Below are 22420 nucleotides of genomic sequence, written 5' to 3' on the forward strand. Positions count from 1 at the left end.
TACAGGAAGCATATAATGTCTGTGCCTTGGCACCCTTGCGTTTTGCGGACGACATGCTGTTGGCTCTCTGCAATGTGAGAGAGTCTATAGCCAAAGGGCGACAAGCGCTATGCAGTACAAAGTATTTGCAGGAACAAAATACTAAGATTACTACTGGCACAAGAGGGGGTGAGCCCAAAGGGCTGCTTACCGCCCGCTGAATAGCGGGTAAGAGGCGCAGAATTCCTTGTCTGGGTCTCCCCGGCTCCCCTCTGCAGCTCAGCGTGTCAGCAGGAATGGCTGCCGGCGTCTGTGGAGAGGGGCGGTCCGTGGGAGTTCCCAAACAAAAGTGCGGGAAACAGTGTCCCCTCTGTGCCTATTGTGAGGGCTGGAGTATGTAAAAAACGACTCCAGCCCTCAGCGCTGATGCACTGACCAGCGTCCCGCCCCTCTCCTGACTGGCAGGTCCGGGGGCGGGGAACGAACGGAAATAGGCCGCAAAAGCCGGGGACTCGAGTTATCAGCGCGGCCGCCGTAAAAGCGCGGCCCGCGCTGAAGTCCCCAGCGCACCACAAGTGCCAGCCGCGCCGCAGTCCCAGCGGCCGGCGCGACCTTTTCCCAAAAGTGTGCCTGCTTCAGCGAAGCTGAATGAGGCTATGGCACAAGCGCCGCAGCGCTGATGTCCCCGGCGCACTACAACACCCAGCATGCTGCGGTGTGAGCGCCAAATGCACGGGGACACAGAGTACCTTGAGGAAGCAGGGCCATGTCCCTGATGTACTCCGCTCCATCCAGCATCTTCTCCAGGGGCTGTAGATGGAGCACGGTCTCAGTGCCTGGAGACCAGTAATCCCACTTCACCCAGAGCCCTGTAAAAAGGGATGGGGAAGGAATCAGCATGTGGGCTCCAGCCGCCGTACCCGCAATGGGTACCTCAACCTTACAAACACCTCCGACATACAGTGGGGTGAGAAGGGAGCATGCTGGGAGCCCTGTATGGGCCCTCTTTTCTTCCATCCGACATAGTCAGCAGCTGCTGCTGACTAAAAACAATGGAGCTATGCGTGCGTGTCTGACCTCCTGCGCACAAAGCTAAAACTGAGGAATCCGTACTCCTACGGGAGGGTGTATAGCCAGAAGGGGAGGGGCCTTACACTTTTAAGTGTAGTTCTTTGTGCGGCCTCCAGAGGCAGTAGCTATACACCCCACTGTCTGGGTCTCCCAATTAGGAGCGAAAAAGAAATTAACAGTAACGCTAAAGCACATACTGTCCCCCTAATAAAAGTGCCCGGGACCCCTGAAAAAAACGTCTCAATACTTAGCTTTGAGACGCAGGGCCATGTCCCTGAGTGGGGGTTAACGCTCCTTCCAGCAGGGACCAGACAGGGCTGCGGATGGAGACCGGTCTTCTGCAAGCAGAGAGGACCGTGATGGCTCCCACTTCAAACAGAGCCTCGACAGAGGATGCGAAGGAGCTCGGCATGTGAAGGCTCCAGCCTTAGTAAAATCAACCTTAACAGCACCCCGCAGAGTGGAGCGTGAAGGGACATGCCGGGAGTCCAGACTGGACCCGCTTTTCTTCCAAATCTTTAAAAATTAAAAAAAAAAAAAAAAAAAAAATATCAGGAAATGAAAATGTGTGTGATCCTCCTGGAACACAAAGCGTTGAACTGGGTAGATTGTCATCCAGGGGGTGTATATAGCCCGGAGGGAGGAGCTACACATTTGAGTGTAGTGCTTTGTGTGTCCTCCGGAGGCGCTAGCTATACACCCATGGTCTGGGTCTCCCATGGAAGGAACGATAAAGAAATCAGATGAGAATGCATGTGTGGATGTATGCCTCCTGAACACAAAGCGATAAACTGGCTAGATCTGGTTCTCCAGGGGGTGTATAAGCTCAGAGGGAGGAGCTACACTTTTAAGTGTAGTACTTTGTGTGTCCTCCGGAGGCAGAAGCTAAACACCCATGGTCTGGGTCTCCCATAGGAACGATAAAGAAAGGGACTTTCCACTCAGTGGCCCGCTAGAAGGGACTTATGACAGTAAAATGTGTATGAATTATTGATGTCCCCTGCCAGGGGACAAAGGAGCGTAACGGAATTTTTGGAATGTCCCCCCCCCCGGTGGGACTCCGGATAGGAAAAGGTTAACATTGATCATCTAGCCTTAAGGTAGGTCATCCTTGTCTGATCGGCCGAGGTGTGACACCCGGCACCCCCACTGATCAGCTGTTCTATTTTTTCAGAGATGTGGATTAACGTGCATCAATAGTCAGTGTTTTGTTGTACACCACACTGGTACGCACACCGGTACGTACACACACACACACACACCGGTACACACACACCGGTACACACACACACACACACACCGGTACACACACACACACCGGTACACACACACACACACACACACACACCGGTACACACACACACACACACAGGTACGCACATCTTTACGGCCCTTTGTAGTGTAAGAAACCCACCATTGCTTTCGGAGCTGGAGAATCTCCTCTTTAGGACTCGTCTCATTTCTTTCCCTCGTCCGTGGCGAGCTCTTTTCTGTGAATTATCGCTCTCCGAATCTTCTTTATAGTTGACCTGTCGCTTCTGGTTCCTCCGCGACCTCCGCCTCCGGGTGTCCAGGTAGTCTTCACTATAATCACTGCTGTCATCAGACTCTGTAGTGACACACAAAACAGAGGAGGTAAGAGGCTCAGCCTGGCCTTACAAGATGGATCACCTCACACATTACCCAAAGAGATCACCGAAATTAAGGAGCGCAGTAAGGCTGCCTGCACTGTACATTAAATAGATGTAATAAAAAAATTAAGATTTCCCATTCAGCATGGGGACTGATTGAGGGAAAGAGGATGTCCGCCAGAAGCTTTATGACCATTTCCATTGCCAATTAGGGCAGCACGGTGGCTCAGTGGTTAGCACTGCAGTCTTGTGGTGGCTCAGTGGTTAGCACTGCAGTCTTGCAGCGCTGGGGTCCTGGGTTCAAATCCCACCAAGGACACCATCTGCAAGGAGTTTGTATGTTCTCCCCGTGTTTGCGTGGGTTTCCTCCGGGTTCTCCGGTTTCCTCCCACACTCAAAAGACATACAGATAGGGACTCTAGATTGTGAGCCCCAATGGGGACAGTGTTGCCAATGTATGTAAAGCGCTGTGGAATCAATAGCACTATATAAATGAATAAAATGATTAATTATGATTACAGCTCTAGAGGCCTACTATAGGATCAGTACCAGATAAACAACTCAAGTGACTGTAGCTTATATCTTCTATAAACTGTAGAGATAAGTGAAGTAGGATACCAGGTCGGCAGACTACCTCAACCTCCTACGTGCGGGCATACGCAGCTCCTCTTTGATTAGCCGGTCTGGCGTAACATCACTGTTAAGGCGCCGCAGATGCCGGTAAGTAGGAGGCGGATGGTGGGGGTCCCGTCCAGCAACCCGGAATACAAACTTGGCAGCTGGATCAGGTTCTTTTCAGGCTCATCTCTAATAAACTGGACAGGACGCAACAATTAAGAGGAGCAGTGGTCAGACTCCTCACTTCTCTGATTAGCTGGTGTACCGGGACTCCGAACCCCCACTGATTGGATATTGATGGCTGGCCATAGTAGAGTCTATCAGTGTTTATGTGAAAAATGTAAAGAAAAAAAAAAAATAAAATTACCAGATCCTTGGCTATCATCATCAGATTCGTCATCATCTTCGTCATCATCGGAGTACCTCCTTCGTACGCTACGCCTCTTTATTCGCCTGCTTTTCCGCATCGGTCGGCTGTAGTGGCGGCGTGGTCGACGGGTACCAAAATCACTGTCGTTGGACTGCTGGTCTTCATCGCTCTCCTCCACGTTTTCATCGGATACGACAAATTCCTCCTGAGAGCTGAAACCACAAAAGAGTTTATAAGTGTCCTGGAGCTTCTTATTGCTGCTCCCCGGAGGCACGAGCAGAGGATCGTCTCACCCTTCACTGATCCGGAACTCGTCTTCACTCTCCTCCTCATCCATGTTGCTATCACTGTCCAGGTCGTTCAATCGCCGCCGCTTCTTGCGTCGGGTGACCACCCTCGGAGGACGTTTCCCTTCTTCCCTTTCTCCTTCCAAGATGGTGGAAATGTCTTTGCCACGGTGGCCGGTGATGTTGGACATGTCCTTTCCTCTGCCAGCACCTTCATAAAAAAAAAAAAAAAAAAATGTGAAATCCAGAACAGATGGGGTAATTTTTATATTCAGCGTCATATGCATCTTCACACCATTACTAAAGAGGCAAACCCTATCAGGAAGGCTGAAAACTGACTTACCGCCTCCGCCGTCTGCATCCCGGATGTCATCTTCTATCGCTTCATCAATTGCCTCATCAAATTCATCAAACCTGTAAAAACAAGGCACAGACGTTTAGGAGTATCCAGCAGTCAGACCATGCCAGAAAACTGAACGCAGTACTCCACGTCTTGGAAGTCAGACGTTAAATCACAAGTGTTCAATGCAAGTCTATGAGAGCCAGAATGCGGTTCTCATAGACTTGTATGGATTTATAACCTCTGGCATGGTCCATGAAACACTGGAGCTACTGGCAGGTCAAAAATCCCAGGAAAATGACCAGAGTGCCCCTTGAAAAAGATGAAGCTGCCGGAGAATGAGTGTAAGATCGTGGGCAGGGAACCTAGATTTTAAGCACCACTTCAGGGGGTTCAATTAACCTTTTCCTATCTATTAAAATTTTCTGTTCTGCCCATTGAAATTCTGTTATAATTGGGAAAAAAAATCTCAAAACAGAATTTTGCAATATGAATGAATTTTGTAAAATAAAATCAAACAGGAAATCAATTTATTCACATGTGAATGATAAACAAGGCAGTGGCCCGACAAAGGAGCATAATGGAAGTTTTGGAATGTCCCCCCGGGACTCAGGATGGGAAAAGGTTAAAAACAAACGCCAATGTGGTGCTTTACATATAAATCCTCCGAGTCCTATCATTATATCTATTAAGCAGAACATCGGGAGTTGGACCTTAGATCTAGTGGCCCAAAGTGATCCCTTATTGCCAGAATCTGTCATCTCACCTGTAACTAATGAACTTCCGGGCTCTCGTCGACCTCCTCTCCAATGGCTTAGCCTTCTTCTTCTTCTTTTCCTCCTTCTCCTGCACTTCTGTCACTTCATCTGCTTCCTGAAATACAGAGTCATTATCACTAATCCCAAACTAAAAACGTACAAGCCGCAAACACGATGTGAATAGACTTACTTGGGTGGGAATGATATTCTCAATACTGATACCGACGTAAACTAATCGCTCTTTCCTGAGAAACAGAAAAAAAAAACCTTTCAGCTAAGAAAATAAAGGAAATCATTTTTCACAGGATTTATCCTGTACTGATCCTGAGTTACATCCTGTATTATACTCCAGAGCTGCACTCATTCTGCTGGTGCAGTTACTGTGTGCATACAATACATTACTTATCCTGTACTGATCCTGAGTTACCTCCTGTATTATACTTCAGAGCTGCACTCCCTATTCTGCTGGTGCAGTCACTGTGTGCATACAATACATTACTTATCCTGTACTGATCCTGAGTTACCTCCTGTATTATACTTCAGAGCTGCACTCCCTATTCTGCTGGTGCAGTCACTGTGTGCATACAATACATTACTGATTCTGTACTGATCCGGAGTTACCTCCTGTATTATACTTCAGAGCTGCACTCCCTATTCTGCTGGTGCAGTCACTGTGTGCATACAATACATTACTGATTCTGTACTGATCCGGAGTTACCTCCTGTATTATACTCCAGAGCTGCACTCACTATTCTGCTGGTGCAGTTACTGTGTGCATACAATACATTACTTATCCTGTACTGATCCTGAGTTACATCCTGTATTATACTTCAGAGCTGCACTCACTATTCTGCTGGTGCAGTCACTGTGTGCATACAATACATTACTGATTCTGTACTGATCCGGAGTTACCTCCTGTATTATACTTCAGAGCTGCACTCCCTATTCTGCTGGTGCAGTCACTGTGTGCATACAATACATTACTGATTCTGTACTGATCCGGAGTTACCTCCTGTATTATACTCCAGAGCTGCACTCACTATTCTGCTGGTGCAGTCACTGTGTACATACAGTGGGTACGGAAAGTATTCAGATGCCTTTAAATTTTTCACTTTTTGTTTCATTGCAAACATTTGGTAAATTCAAAAAAGTTCATTTTTTTTCTCATTAGTGTGCACTCTTCACCCCATCCCCTATCTTGACAGAGGAAAAAAAAAAAAAAAAAGATGTAGAAATTTTTGAAAATGTATTAAACAAGAGAAACTGAATTATCACATGGTCATAAGTATTCAGCCCCTTTGACCAGACACTCATATGTAAGTCACATGCTGTCCATTTCTTTGTGATCCTCCTTGAGATGGTTCTACTCCTTCATTGGAGCCAGCTGTGTGTAATTACACTGATAGGACGTGATTTGGAAAGGCGCACACCTGTCTATATAAGACCTCACAGCTCACACTGCATGTCACACCAAATGAGAATCATGAAGTCAAAAGAACTGCCCAAGGAGCTCAGAGACAGAACTGTGGCAAGGCACAGATCTGGCCAAGGTTACAAAAGAATTTCTGCAATACTCAAGGTTCCTAAGAGCACAGTGGCCTCCATAATCCTTAAATAGAAGACGTTTGGGACCACCAGAACTCTTCCTAGACCTGGCCGGCCAGCCAAACTGAGCAATTGTGGGAGAAGAGCCTTGGTGAGAGGTAAAGAACCCCAAGATCACTGTGGCTGAGCTCCAGAGATGCAGTAGGGAGATGGGGAAAGTTCCACAAAGTCAACTATCACTGCAACCTCCACCAGTCGGGCCTTTATGGCATTGTGTTCCGACGGAAGCCTCTCCTCAGTGCAAGACATATGAAAGCCGCATAGAGTTTGCAAAAAAAACACATGAAGAACTTCCAGAATATGAGAAATAAGATTCTGATGAGACGAAGATAAAACTTTTTGGTGATAATTCTAAGCGGTATGTGTGAAGAAAACCAGGCACTGCTCATCACCTGCCCAATACAATCCCCACAGTGAAACATGGTGGTGGCAGCATCATGTTATGGGGGTGATTTTTAGCTGCAGGGACAGGACGACTGGTTACAATTGAAGGAAAGATGAATACGGCCAAGTACAGAGATATCCTGGAAGAAAACCTCTTCCAGATGCTCTGGACCTCAGACTTGGCAGAAGGTTCACCTCCCAACAAGACAATGACCCTAAGCACACAGCTAAAATAACAACGGAGTGGCTTCAGAACAACTCTGTGACCATTCTTGACCGGCCCAGCCAAAGCCCTGACCGAAACCCAACTGAGCATCTCTGGAGAGACCTGAACATGGCGCCAGCAACGATCACCATCCAACCTGACAGAACTGGAGAGGATCTGCAAGGAAGAATGGCAGAGATCCCCAAATCCAGGATCCCAAGAAGACTGATGGCTGTACTCGCACAAAAGGAGGGTTAACTCAATACTGAGCAAAGGGTCCTGAATACTTATGGCCATGTAATAGTTCAGTTTCTCTTGTTTAATAAATTTGCAAAAATGTCTACATTTATGTTTTTGTTCCTGACAAGATGGGGTATGGGGTGCAGAGTGTACATTAAAGGGAACCTGTCACCACTTTTTTGGCCTATAAGCTGCGGCCACCACCACCGGGCTCTTATATGCAGCATTCTAACATGGTGTATATAAGAGCCCAGGCCGCTGTGAGAACATAAAAAACACTTTATAATACTTGCCTAATGGTCGCACGGTTGGCCAGTTGGGCGTCTTCGTTTTCTGATGCGGGCGCCTCCCCTTTCGGCCATCTTCGTTCTCCTTCTGACTCCTGTGTGCAGGACGCGGCTACGTCACACACACTCGCCGGTCCTGCGCATGCGCATTACAATACTTTGATCTGCCCTGCTCAGGACCTGAATGCCGGCGAGGGTGGATGACGTCGGACCAGTCATGCACCGCGGCTAGAGAAGAAGGACGAAGATGGCCGAAAGAGGCGGTGCCGGCACCAGAGAACGGAGACGCCCATCTGGCCAACCGCGTGACCGTCAGGTAGGTATTATAAAGTGATTTTTATGTTCTCACAGCGGCCTGGGCTCTTATATACAGCATGTTAGAAAGCTGTATATAAGAGCCCGGTGGTGGTGGCCGCAGCTTATAGGCCAAAAAAGTGGTGACCGGTTCCCTTTAATGAGAAAAAAGATGTCTGCAATGGATCAAAGAGTGAAAAATGTAAAAGGGGTCTGAACACTTTCCGTACCCACTGTACATTACTTATATTGAGCCTGTGTGAGACCCCAGAGCTGCACTCACATAAGACTTCCCTGCACCCTCTGACCTCTCCATCTGCCTACTAATACAGGACATCATTGGTAATCTAAAGAAAAAAAAACAAAACAACTCTGTAGTATTGCTAAGCGGGCACTGCCATGCTCTAGCGCTCGGTACTCGTAATGAGCAGTTGGTGCTCGGACGGGCGAGACTCGTGTAGAGAGTATAATGGAAGTCAATGGAGAACTTGAGCATTCTTCTGGAAAGGTAAAACACTCGAGTTCCCCATTGACTTCCATTACACTCAGTACACGAGTTGTGCCCATCCGAGTGTCCAGCTGCTCGTTAGGAGTAGTCAGCACCCGGTGCTGCTCGTTAGGAGTAGTCAGCACCCGGTGCTGCTCGTTAGGAGTAGTCAGCACCCGGTGCTGCTCGTTAGGAGTAGTCAGCACCCGGTGCTGCTCGTTAGGAGTAGTCAGCACCCGGTGCTGCTCGTTAGGAGTAGTCAGCACCCGGTGCTGCTCGTTAGGAGTAGTCAGCACCCGGTGCTGCTCGTTAGGAGTAGTCAGCACCCGGTGCTGCTCGTTAGGAGTAGTCAGCACCCGGTGCTGCTCGTTAGGAGTAGTCAGCACCCGGTGCTGCTCGTTAGGAGTAGTCAGCACCCGGTGCTGCTCGTTAGGAGTAGTCAGCACCCGGTGCTGCTCGTTAGGAGTAGTCAGCACCCGGTGCTGCTCGTTAGGAGTAGTCAGCACCCGGTGCTGCTCGTTAGGAGTAGTCAGCACCCGGTGCTGCTCGTTAGGAGTAGTCAGCACCCGGTGCTGCTCGTTAGGAGTAGTCAGCACCCGGTGCTGCTCGTTAGGAGTAGTCAGCACCCGGTGCTGCTCGTTAGGAGTAGTCAGCACCCGGTGCTGCTCGTTAGGAGTAGTCAGCACCCGGTGCTGCTCGTTAGGAGTAGTCAGCACCCGGTGCTGCTCGTTAGGAGTAGTCAGCACCCGGTGCTGCTCGTTAGGAGTAGTCAGCACCCGGTGCTGCTCGTTAGGAGTAGTCAGCACCCGGTGCTGCTCGTTAGGAGTAGTCAGCACCCGGTGCTGCTCGTTAGGAGTAGTCAGCACCCGGTGCTGCTCGTTAGGAGTAGTCAGCACCCGGTGCTGCTCGTTAGGAGTAGTCAGCACCCGGTGCTGCTCGTTAGGAGTAGTCAGCACCCGGTGCTGCTCGTTAGGAGTAGTCAGCACCCGGTGCTGCTCGTTAGGAGTAGTCAGCACCCGGTAGTGCTCGTTAGGAGTAGTCAGCACCCGGTAGTGCTCGTTAGGAGTAGTCAGCACCCGGTAGTGCTCGTTAGGAGTAGTCAGCACCCGGTAGTGCTCGTTAGGAGTAGTCAGCACCCGGTAGTGCTCGTTAGGAGTAGTCAGCACCCGGTAGTGCTCGTTAGGAGTAGTCAGCACCCGGTAGTGCTCGTTAGGAGTAGTCAGCACCCGGTAGTGCTCGTTAGGAGTAGTCAGCACCCGGTAGTGCTCGTTAGGAGTAGTCAGCACCCGGTAGTGCTCGTTAGGAGTAGTCAGCACCCGGTAGTGCTCGTTAGGAGTAGTCAGCACCCGGTAGTGCTCGTTAGGAGTAGTCAGCACCCGGTAGAGCTCGTTCGTAGTAAGCACCCGGTAGTGCTCATTAGGAGTAGTGAGCACCCGGTAGTGCTTGTTAGGAGTAGTGAGCACCCGGTAGAGCTCGTTCGTAGTAAGCACCCGGGAGTAATGGATGGGAGCACTCTACCTTCTCTCTGCTCGCTCCTTCTTCTTTAGCACAACATCGAGATTCTGTAATTGCTCCTCCAGCTTCTCACACAGTAATTTCTGTTCCAAAAAGAGGGGACATGTATATAGATTAGTGCGCGCTGCAGGGAGTCAGTATCCTGTACAGCAGATCGAGGAGATGCTCCGTTAGTCTGATTTTAGGGTGAAGCTTCCGCCTTTATAGGGGTCAGTTCCTAAAACGCAGCTATAAATCTGTCAATTCTAGTTGGCTACATCCAGAACTAGTGGGGGGGGGGGGGGGTCACTGACGATACTGATCTGACCCCCTAGAGATACATTATAACAGTAGTGTGATGTAAAAGGACATGGTGGACATTGTGTGTGCATTCTGTGCATGTCGTCTTTATAGTCAATATACAGTACTACTCTCCTAGCTTTACATTACAGATATGATAAGCAGAGTCTACTTCATACATGTTGGCACGGTGGGCAGAACCATTCTCCATCAGGGATGATCATCAAAGGCGGCCGCAGACAGGCTGTATGATATCCGCTGTCACAGGAGTCACACAGCAGAATCTGGAGAAGAGGAAAATATATTACTTGTGGAGCGACTAATCACGTACTGAGTGTACACCCCCCCAACCTAATGTATGCCGAAGACATGGGGCAACAAAAACGCAGATTTTTAAAGGCGCTGTTATGGACTGATCACCCATCCTAGGATTAAGCACCAGATATCACAACGGTGAAGGTCCGACATCCCCCGATTAGCGGATTGCAGCTCCTGCACCAATATGTACTGTACGGGGACGGGAAAACTCCATGCCGTGTACAGCAACTCCGATAGAAGGGGATGTCACCCGAAAGCAGCTGTGGGGTCCAACTCTGGATACTACTTCCTGCCCACGGAGGCGGCTGTGGGGTCCAACTCTGGATACTACTTCCTGCCCATGGAGGCGGCTGTGGGGTCCAACTCTGGATACTACTTCCTGCCCACGGAGGCGGCTGTGGGGTCCAACTCTGGATACTACTTCCTGCCCACGGAGGCAGCTGTGGGGTCCAACTCTGGATACTACTTCCTGCCCACGGAGGCGGCTGTGGGGTCCAACTCTGGATACTACTTCCTGCCCACGGAGGCGGCTGTGGGGTCCAACTCTGGATACTACTTCCTGCCCACGGAGGCGGCTGTGGGGTACAACTCTGGATACTACTTCCTGCCCACGGAGGCGGCTGTGGGGTCCAACTCTGGATACTACTTCCTGCCCACGGAGGCAGCTGTGGGGTCCAACTCTGGATACTACTTCCTGCCCACGGAGGCGGCTGTGGGGTCCAACTCTGGATACTACTTCCTGCCCACGGAGGCGGCTGTGGGGTCCAACTCTGGATACTACGTCCTGCCCACGGAGGCGGCTGTGGGGTCCAACTCTGGATACTACTTCCTGCCCACGGAGGCAGCTGTGGGGTCCAACTCTGGATACTACTTCCTGCCCACGGAGGCGGCTGTGGGGTCCAACTCTGGATACTACTTCCTGCCCACGGAGGCAGCTGTGGGGTCCAACTCTGGATACTACTTCCTGCCCACGGAGGCGGCTGTGGGGTCCAACTCTGGATACTACTTCCTGCCCACGGAGGCGGCTGTGGGGTCCAACTCTGGATACTACTTCCTGCCCACGGAGGCGGCTGTGGGGTCCAACTCTGGATACTACTTCCTGCCCACGGAGGCGGCTGTGGGGTCCAACTCTGGATACTACTTCCTGCCCACGGAGGCGGCTGTGGGGTCCAACTCTGGATACTACTTCCTGCCCACGGAGGCGGCTGTGGGGTCCAACTCTGGATACTACTTCCTGCCCACGGAGGCGGCTGTGGGGTCCAACTCTGGATACTACTTCCTGCCCACGGAGGCAGCTGTGGGGTCCAACTCTGGATACTACTTCCTGCCCACGGAGGTGGCTGTGGGGTCCAACTCTGGATATTACTTCCTGCCCACTGAGGCAGCTGTGGGGTCCAACTCTGGATACTACTTCCTGCCCACGGAGGCAGCTGTGGGGTCCAACTCTGGACACTACTTCCTGCCCACGGAGGCGGCTGTGGCCGGACCAATTATGTCAGACCACCACCGATCCGAGTGATGGAAAACCTATGCTTTTTTGAACAGAGTATTTGCGTAAAAAAAAAATAAATAAAAAAAAATACATGGCTGCAGAACGTACCGCAGTAATTGATTTCTGATAGCCGTGGTGTACGGAGCGCGACATCTTTAAGGTTTTAATTTCTTTCACACATTAAGGCCTCGTTCAGATGCCTGTTTTTAACGTATAGAACATATACCCCCCCCCTCCAAAAAAAAAAAGGGAAATCTCCCCCTCCCCCCCCCCCCCTCCCGGTGTAAATTAAGAGGATCCATGAAAAACCTGTGTGTACTCATGTACTCAGAGCGGTCCGTTTGTTTTCTAAGCAGGAGAATTTTGGGATTTTTTTTTTGTTGCCCAAGAGAAAAACAGATACCGCGCTGATGGTCAAAACAGACTCAGACCAAAAGTGGCTGAAAGTCTTAACGATACCCATTTCCCACCGTCACCCCCATCATGTCTGGAGGGACCGACACTCACCAGCTCGGGGTGGTTGGGAAGGCCACATTTCTTACACGGTTCATCGTCTTCCCCCGGGACGCCCTCCTCCTTCTCGTTTTCTGAACCCTCCTCTGAATCCTCCTCGCTATCAGACTCCTCCGTTTCCTCCTCGCTGGAGGATTTACGTTTGCGCCGGGATCGGGTGAGGGTCCAGCGTGTCCTTCGCCTTGGTCTGGATTTCTGTGAAGAAATAGTTCTAGGGTGTAAAGCTTTCGACTTCATAAAGAAGGGAATTTTGTTTACTTACCGTAAATTCCTTTTCTTCTAGCTCCTATTGGGAGACCCAGACAATTGGGTGTATAGCTTCTGCCTCCGGAGGCCACACAAAGTATTACACTTAAAAAAGTGTAACCCCTCCCCTCTGCCTATACACCCTCCCGTGCATCACGGGCTCCTCAGTTTTGGTGCAAAAGCAGGAAGGAGGAAACTTATAAATTGGTGTAAGGTAAATTCAATCCGAAGGATGTTCGGAGAACTGAAACCATGAACCAAACGAACAATTCAACATGAACAACATGTGTACACAAAGAACAACAGCCCGAAGGGAACAGGGGCAGGTGCTGGGTCTCCCAATAGGAGCTAGAAGAAAAGGAATTTACGGTAAGTAAACAAAATTCCCTTCTTCTTTGTCCCGAAAGCAGTCCCTGGGTGGGTAAAAGAATACCCCAATAAAAAGAGCCGACAACGGCTCCCTCTTACAGGTGGGCAACCGCCGCCTGAAGGACTCGCCTACCTAGGCTGGCATCTGCCGAAGCATAGGTATGCACCTGATAGTGTTTCGTGAAAGTGTGCAGACTCGACCAGGTAGCCGCCTGACACACCTGCTGAGCCGAAGCCTGGTGCCGCAATGCCCAGGATGCACCCACGGCTCTGGTAGAATGGGCTTTCAGCCCTGCAGGAATCGGAAGCCCAGAAGAACGGTAGGCTTCAAGAATCGGTTCCTTGATCCACCGAGCCAAGGTTGACTTGGAAGCCTGCGACCCCTTACGCTGGCCAGCGACAAGGACAAAGAGCGCATCAGAACGGCGCAGGGGCGCCGTGCGAGAAATGTAGAGCCGGAGTGCTCTCACTAAATCTAACAAATGCAACTCCTTTTCACATTGGTGAACTGGATGAGGACAAAAAGAAGGTAAGGAGATATCCTGATTGAGATGAAAAGGGGATACCACCTTAGGGAGAAATTCCGGGACCGGACGCAGAACCACCTTATCCTGGTGAAAAACCAGGAAGGGGGCTTTGCATGACAGCGCTGCCAACTCCGACACTCTACGGAGCGATGTGACTGCCACTAGAAAGACCACCTTCTGTGAAAGACGTGAAAGGGAGACATCCCGCAATGGCTCGAAAGGTGGTTTCTGAAGAGCCTTTAGCACTCTGTTAAGATCCCATGGTTCCAGCGGCCTCTTGTAAGGTGGGACTATGTGGCAAACTCCCTGCAGGAACGTGCGGACTTGCGGAAGCCTGGCTAGACGCTTTTGAAAAAATACGGATAGCGCCGATACTTGTCCCTTGAGAGAGCCGAGAGACAACCCCTTGTCCATTCCGGATTGAAGGAAAGACAGAAAAGTGGGTAAGGCAAACGGCCAGGGGGTAAAACCCTGATCAGAGCACCAAGATAAGAAGATCCTCCAAGTCCTATGATAGATCTTGGCGGACGTTGGTTTCCTGGCCTGTCTCATAGTGGCAATGACATCTTGAGATAAGCCTGAGGACGCTAGTAGCCAGGACTCAATGGCCACACAGTCAGGTTGAGGGCCGTAGAATTCAGATGGAAAAATGGCCCTTGAAGAGACCATTCCCCTGCGTCCATGCCCTGGCGACTGAGAAAGTCTGCTTCCCAGTTTTCTACGCCCGGGATGTGAACTGCGGAGATGGTGGAGGCTGTTGCCTCCGCCCACAGCAGAATCCGCCGAACTTCTTCGAAGGCTTGGCGGCTGCGCGTGCCGCCCTGGTGGTTGATGTACGCGACCGCCGTGGCGTTGTCCGACTGTATGCGGATCTGCCTGCCCTCCAGCCACCGATGGAACGCCTTTAGGGCTAGGTACACTGCCCTTATCTCCAGAACATTGATCTGAAGGGAGGACTCTGTCGGAGTCCAGGTTCCCTGAGCCCTGTGGTGGAGAAAAACCGCTCCCCACCCTGACAGACTCGCGTCCGTCGTGACCACAGCCCAGGATGGGGGCAGGAAGGATTTTTCCTTCGACAGAGAAGTGGGAAGAAGCCACCACTGAAGAGAGGTTTTGGCTGCCAGAGAAAGGGAGACGTTCCTGTCTAGGGACGTCGACCTCCTGTCCCATTTGCGGAGAATGTCCCATTGGAGTGGACGCAGATGAAACTGCGCAAAGGGGACTGCCTCCATCGCTGCCACCATCTTCCCCAGGAAGTGCATGAGGCGCCTCAAGGGGTGTGACTTGGCCCGAAGGAGAGAGTGCACCCCAGCTTGCAGCGAACGCTGTTTGTCCAGCGGAAGCTTGACTATCGCTGAGAGAGTATGAAACTCAATCCCGAGGTAAGTCAGTGATTGGGCCGGAGTCAATTTTGACTTTGGGAAATTGATGATCCACCCGAACCTCTGGAGAGTCTCCAGAGCAACGGCCAGGCTGTGTTGACATGCCACCCGGGAGGGTGCCTTGACCAGGAGATCGTCTAAGTAAGGGATCACCGAGTGGCCCTGAGAGTGCAGGACTGCCACAACGGATGCCATGACCTTGGTGAAGACCCGCGGGGCTGTCGCCAGGCCGAAAGGCAGTGCCACAAACTGAAGGTGTTCGTCCCCAATGGCGAAACGCAGGAAGCGTTGATGCTCTGGTGCGATCGGCACATGGAGATAGGCATCCCTGATGTCGATTGATGCTAGGAAGTCGACTTGTGACATCGAGGCGATGACAGAGCGGAGGGATTCCATGCGAAACCGTCTGGTTTTCACATGTCTGTTGAGCAATTTGAGGTCCAAAACGGGACGGAATGATCCGTCCTTTTTTGGCACCACGAACAGGTTGGAGTAAAAACCGCGACCCCGTTCCTGAAGGGGAACGGGGATCACAACTCCTTCTGTCTTCAGAGTGTCCACCGCCTGAGCAAGTGCATCGGCTCGCTCGGGGGGCGGAGATGTTCTGAAGAAACGAGTCGGAGGACGAGAGCAGAACTCTATCCTGTAACCGTGAGACAGAATGTCTCTCACCCATCGGTCTTGGACATGTGGCCACCAGGCGTCGCCAAAGCGGGAGAGCCTGCCACCGACCGAGGATGCGGTTTGTGGAGGCCGAAAGTCATGAGGAGGCCGCCTTGGAGACGGTGCCTCCGGCGGTCTTTGGAGGACGTGACTTAGACCGCCATGCAGAAGAGTTCCTCTGGCTCTTCTGTGGCCTGTTGGACGAGGATGATTGGGATCTGGCTGAGGGCCGAAAGGACCGAAACCTCGCCTGAATTTTCCGTTGCTGAGGTCTTTTTGGCTTGGATTGGGGTAAGGACGAGTCCTTTCCCTTAGATTGCTTAATAATTTCATCCAATTGCTCGCCAAACAACCGGTCGCCAGAAAAAGGCAAGCCGGTCAAGAACTTCTTGGAAGCAGAGTCTTCCTTCCATTCGCGCAGCCACATGGCCCTGCGGACTGCCACCGAATTGGCGGATGCTACCGCTGTACGGCTAGCAGAGTCCAGGACGGCGTTCATGGCGTAGGACGAAAAAGCCGACGCCTGAGAAGTCAAAGACGCTACTTGCGGAGCAGAGGTACGTGTGACCGCATTAATCTCAGACAGACAAGCTGAGATAGCTTGGAGTGCCCACACGGCTGCAAAGGCCGGGGCGAAAGACGCGCCTGTGGCTTCAAAGATGGATTTCATTAGGAGCTCTATCTGCCTGTCAGTGGCATCCTTGAGCGATGAACCGTAAGCCACTGCTACTACGGATCTAGCCGCCAGTCTAGAGACTGGAGGATCCACCTTGGGACATTGAGCCCAACCCTTGACTACGTCAGAGGGGAAGGGGTAACGTGTGTCAATAAGGCGCTTAGAAAAGCGCTTGTCCGGAAAAGCTCTGTGCTTCTGGACAGCATCTCTGAAGTTAGAGTGATCGAAAAAAGCACTCCGTGTACGTTTGGGAAACCTAAACTGGTGTTTCTCCTGCTGTGAAGCCGACTCCTCCACAGGTAGAGGCGGGGGAGATAGATCTAGCACCTGGTTGATGGACGCTATAAGGTCATTTACTATGGCGTCCCCTTCAGGTGTATCAAGATTGAGAGCAACGTCAGGGTCAGAGCCCTGGGCTGCGACCTCTGCCTCATCCTCCAGAGAGTCCTCAAGCTGAGACCCCGAACAGCGTGATGAAGTCGGGGAAGATTCCCAGCGAGCCTGCTTAGCCGGTCTGGGACTGCGGTCCGTGCCGGAGTCCTCCACGTGATATCTAGGGCCCACCCCAGGAGCATGCTGTGGCGCAGACCGAGAGGGGCCTGGGGACGATGTCCCCGCAGTGCCCGGGGCCTGTGTAAGGGCCGGTCTGGACTGTAAGGCTTCTAGTATCTTAGCAGACCATTTGTCCATAGACTGAGCCATGGATTGTGAAAGTGACTCAGAGAGTTTCTCAGCTAAAACTGCAAACTCTGTCCCTGCCGCCTGTACAGGGGAGGCCGGCGGTTCTGCCTGGGCCGAGGGTCCCACCAGTGCCCGAGGCTCCGGCTGAGCGAGTGCCACAGGGCCCGAGCATTGCTCACAGTGAGGGTAGGTGGAACCTGCAGGTAGCATAGCCGCACAAGAGGTACAGGTTGCAAAATAACCCTGTGTCTTGGCACCCTTGCTCCTTGTGACCGACATGCTGTTCTCTCCTAGGAGAGTAATCACTGAGGGTATATAGCCAAAGGCTAAACACTGCGGCCGAACCTAGAAAATGTATACAAATATAATATATATATATATATATACAGTTCGGCACCCTAGGGGAACCAGCACCGTGTGACCGGTGTGGCTTACCGACCGCCCAGAGCGGTGTGTGTCCACCAAAACCCCTGCCTTGGGTCTCCCAGATCTGCAGCCAGAAGTCCTCCACCGGCAGAATGTGATTAAAACATGGCTGCCGGCGTTCTAAGGGGAGGAGGGAGCCGTGGGCGTGATCAATAAAGTGCGGGAATCTGGTGCCCCAGAGTGATGAGTGAGGGGGGAGGAGGACACTAAAGTATGCTCCAGCCCTCACAGTCGGCGTCAGACCGACCATCCCGCCCTTACCCCTGACTGGCAGGCCCGGGGGCGGGAGTTTAATGCACTAGGCCGCAAAAGCCGGGGACTTAATTTAATACCGCGGCCGGCAAGCAGGCGCGGTCGGCGCGGTAGTCCCGATCGTGACACAAAAACAGCAGCCGCTGCAGCGTCTGAGACCAAGTGCTCCATGCACCGTCCCTAAGGGGACACAGAGTACCTTTATGATGCAGGGCCTGTCCCTGATGATACTCAGTCTCCTGTCCGTCAGAATCCCACAGGGGCTGCGGAGGGAGCCCGGTCCCAGTGAATGGATGACCGGTTAGGATCCCACTTCTCCCAGAGCCTCTAAGGGATGGGGAAGGAAAACGGCATGTGGCTCCAGCCTTTGTACCCGCAATGGATACCTCAACCTTAACAGCACCGCCGACTTAGTGGGGTGAGAAGGGAGCATGCCGGGGGCCCTCTTTTCTTCCATCCGATATAATCAGCAGCTGCTGCTGACTAAAATGTGGAGCTTGAGTGAATGTGTGCCTCCTTCAACACAAAGCATAAAAACTGAGGAGCCCGTGATACACGGGAGGGTGTATAGGCAGAGGGGAGGGGTTACACTTTTTAAAGTGTAATACTTTGTGTGGCCTCCGGAGGCAGAAGCTATACACCCAATTGTCTGGGTCTCCCAATGGAGCGACAAAGAAAGATGTATAACACCGTGCCTTGATACAAGACAGTTACATATGGCCTGCGCATTAATAGATATTTTAGCATTGCTTAAATCTGCAGGTCTAGGTCCATATGACAACCATACCGGTCCTGTGTTCTGACCCATCAGCTTTGTCATAGTGTCTCCATAAACAGCATCCACATCAATATTCACACAAACCTGAATCTAATTGAGCACGCTTAGGTGTAAACGTTAATGTGGACCTCGTTCTTGCGGTCACCCAGACGGGCAGTGTTGGCATAGGCAGGTGCACCACATTAGCTTTAGGCCTGTCGTCATTTCTTTCGCAAACATTTTTTTCTTGCTTCAGAGAATCAATCCTAACAGATTGAAGTACCGTATTTTTCGCTTTATAAGACGCACCCCAAATTTAGAGATTAAAAAAAAAAAAAAAAAGGTAAAAAAAAAATAAAAATGGGGTCCGTCTTATACTCTGGTGTTGTCTTACCGGAGGGGGGCAGCAGTGGTGGTGAAGCAGGGTCACAGGAGGCAGAGGTTGTGCTAGCAGGCACAGCGGCGTCCGTGGCGGAGGGTCAGTAGTGGCAGCAGCAGCGGCGGGTAAGTGGGGCAGCAGGCGGGTGTGGTGAGTGTCCCAGTGTCCACGGTCCCGGTTCAAATGATGGCGCTGGGAGCGGCGCATGCGTGATGACTCCCGGCACCATCATTTGAAACTGGGACCGCGGACACACAGGGAAACCTGCCGCACATCCGCCTGCATGCACAAAGTGGTAGCCAGCAGGCCACCCGGCTGCCGCCAGTCCGCACACAGGCACCCCCGGCTGCCGCCAGTCCGCACACAGGCACCCCCGGCTGCCGCCAGTCCGCACACAGGCACCCCCGGCTGCCGCCAGTCCGCACACAGGCACCCCCGGCTGCCGCCAGTCCGCACACAGGCACCCCCGGCTGCCGCCAGTCCGCACACAGGCACCCCCGGCTGCCGCCAGTCCGCACACAGGCACCCCCGGCTGCCGCCAGTCCGCACACAGGCACAGGTTCCCTGGCTGCCGTCAGCACACAGGCACCCGGCCGCCCGAACGCACTTGATCGCCGCACAGGCAGGCCCCCCAGGTAAAGCTATATTCGGATTTTAAGATGCACCCCTCATTTTCCTCCCAAATTCTTGCGAGGAAAAGGGCGTCTTATAATCCGAAAAATACGGTAACTTTGTTAAACTTGATTGCAATCTAATAAGACTGTGTATAAAGTTCCTATACAGACTTTTCTGTTTCCATGGTAACAGACTACAGTAGTAGTCAGTGTAGGTGTAGTCTGATCCCGCAGAATTGTGCTACTTCTTTCTACCATTGAAAAAAAGATTGCAGGATTAGGGTTCAAGACACAAGTCTGTATAGGAGCTGTATACAGAAAATTTTATAAAAAAAAAGGCTTCTGTATTGGGTTAAAAACCAGTGGCTAAAGTGACTATATCCCTCACCTTCTTTGTTTTCTGACTTGCATCCTTCTCAGAGGTCTTATCTTCCTCCCTGTCTGGTTTCACAGGAGCGGGCAATTCTTCCTCATCGCTCTGTTTCTTCTCAGGTTTGCGGGGTTTAACTTCCGACACCTTGGACGACGGTCGGGATATCCGAGGAGACCTCCTTAGCCTCCGACCAATGTTCTCCTCTTCTTCGACATCCTCCACATCTTCCACGGGCAGCTCCGGCCTCCTTTTTTTGTTAGAGATCCGGATGGTCAGTTTTATGCCATCCTTCTGCCTTTCTGACGTCATCTCCTTACCCTCTGAGCCGCTGTGCTCCTCTTCTGCAGCCGCCTTTAGCTTATTCTTATTTCTGGAGGTCAGCGAGGGCTTCCCTGAAGTTTTCTCCTGTTCTACAGCTTCCTCGGCCTTCTCCTCAGGTTTGTCTTTGGACTCCGGAGCCTTGCTCTCGATCATCCTACTCTTGCTCCTCAATGAGAATGTTTTCTTCTCCTGTACCGGCGGCTCCTTCTGATCCGTTTCGGCTTTCTCAGTAGACGCTGACTGCTCCTTAACGTCACCGTCCGGTTTATCTGGCTCTTTGATGGGCTTCTCCTTTTTAGCTGCAGCATTCCTGGTGGAAGATTTTTTGGCTTCTGACAATTTGACTTTTGTGGCTTTACTTTTTCCATCTTTCGCCTTTGATTCGGACACTACACTGCCTTCGTCGTCTCCGAGCTTTTTATCCGTCACACCTTTCTCTGCCGTCTGTGACGCTTCCTCACACGGTGGGACTTCTTTGGCTGGCTCATCAGACTCCTTGACGGTCTTTTCGTCCTGCTTGGCCTCTTCCTCCTTCTTGGACTCTTCCTCCTTCTGGGACGTCTTTTCTTTCTCAGCACCCACTTTCTTATCATCGACTTTCGATACAGCGGTACATTTGCTCGAGTCCGCGTCAGTCGATTCTATCACCGAGGTCACCTTCAGAGAGGATTCTTGCACAGGGGGTGTAGTCCGGTCATTGCTGAGGTCCATCACTCCTTTATCCAGTTCATCTACCCTTTTCGTTTTGCCGTTCTCCTTAACTTCTTGTAAACTTTTGATGACGCTTGAGTTCCGCTTCTCTTTTGCAATACCGTTTTCGTCCTTGGTGCACTCGATGACGGATTCTCTGGGAGCAGCGGCGACTTCCTCCGCCTGGTCGCTCTTTTTGTGCACTTTATCACTGTTCACCTCTCCGTTGACCAATTGCTTCCCATCAGCAGCAGCTTTCGTACAGTCCTCTTCAGACTTCCCCTCCTCTTTCTGAAGCAGCTCTTTCGTTGGGGTTTTTGACTTGCAGATCGCCGCTTTAACCGGGCTGTCGAAATCGTCGGTAAGTTTCAGTTCCCGTTTCTTCAATGGTATCTTTGCCTGCTGGTCGTTCTTTATTTTCTCTGTATCCTCCACAGGCTTTTCCACGGGTTCCTCAGCACGTTTGACAATGACGGAAACCTCAGCACGCTCCAAGTCTTGGGGCGATGGGGTCTTTGCGGAGCTCCCTTTGGATTCCTTTAAGTCTTTCGGTTCCGTTTTTTCCGCGTTGCTCTCGACTTTTATGGGTTTTATGTTCTCCTTGAAGGAGTCCTTCTCTTTGGCGGTTGGTTTCCCTTCCTCGGTATCTGAGGAAGGTTCGGCCTTTATTTCGCTGCTCGTTTTCAGAGGCGTTTCGCCTACGGTTTTGAGGCTGCTGCCGTTTTCGGGCGGAGGTTCACTCGCTTTCTTATCCCCCACATCCGGCGTCTCCTCTTTCAATTCAACATCCTCTGCAGATTTATCTAAAAGCCAGAAAAAAAAAGTTGTGGATTTGAATGGTTTTTCAACGCCTTACCAGGGAAAGTACAGAGTCCACCATCTAAACCCCTGCTTTAACCCCTTAATCCAGGAATTTTTAGTATTCGCGTTTCCATTTTTTTCCCGTCTCTAGTTCCAGGAGCCCTAACCATTTTCACCATTCATCTAATATATAAAGCTGAGTGCATGTGTGTGTGTGTCCGCTAAAGGAATCTGCACCGTTGCATTTATAAATCACAAAATTTTTCACAGACACTCCATGTGACCCAGGGAACGTCATAGACTATGTTTTGATGGGAAAATGTAACCCCGCGCTTTACAGTTACTCTCCAAAATCCTGCCGCCATTAAACTGAATAGAGGTGGGAGCTACAGACTATTACTAGCAACTGTCAGTGGCTGCTATAGGAACAAAATAAACTGTTAGTATACGAAGCTTATGTGTGAGGGAATTAGATGTCGGTGGAGAGACGGATAAAGAGGGAAAGAGAGAGACAGCCCGGGGAAAGAGAGAGACAGCCCGGGGAAAGAGAGAGACAGCCCGGGGAAAGAGAGAGACAGCCCGGGGAAAGA

The 22420-nt window shown here is 51.3% G+C and overlaps 1 protein-coding gene across 1 annotated transcript in view; it reads right to left on the reverse strand.

Annotated features, from left to right (window-relative positions):
* RSF1 (remodeling and spacing factor 1) overlaps positions 1–22420 on the reverse strand; it is a 103590-nt gene that overhangs the window by 35514 nt on the left and 45656 nt on the right. The window contains exons 6-15 of the mRNA XM_075337507.1: positions 20034–21832; positions 12668–12868; positions 10530–10634; positions 10075–10154; positions 5245–5299; positions 5063–5169; positions 4300–4370; positions 3963–4167; positions 3667–3881; positions 2465–2659 (exon numbers count right to left, since the gene is read on the reverse strand). Of these exons, the coding sequence (XP_075193622.1) occupies positions 2465–2659; positions 3667–3881; positions 3963–4167; positions 4300–4370; positions 5063–5169; positions 5245–5299; positions 10075–10154; positions 10530–10634; positions 12668–12868; positions 20034–21832 (3033 nt within the window). The remainder of the gene's footprint in view (positions 1–2464; positions 2660–3666; positions 3882–3962; positions 4168–4299; positions 4371–5062; positions 5170–5244; positions 5300–10074; positions 10155–10529; positions 10635–12667; positions 12869–20033; positions 21833–22420) is intronic.

The sequence above is a fragment of the Anomaloglossus baeobatrachus genome, chromosome 2 (genome assembly GCF_048569485.1).
Source record: "Anomaloglossus baeobatrachus isolate aAnoBae1 chromosome 2, aAnoBae1.hap1, whole genome shotgun sequence".
NCBI classification, from domain to species: Eukaryota; Metazoa; Chordata; class Amphibia; order Anura; family Aromobatidae; genus Anomaloglossus; species Anomaloglossus baeobatrachus.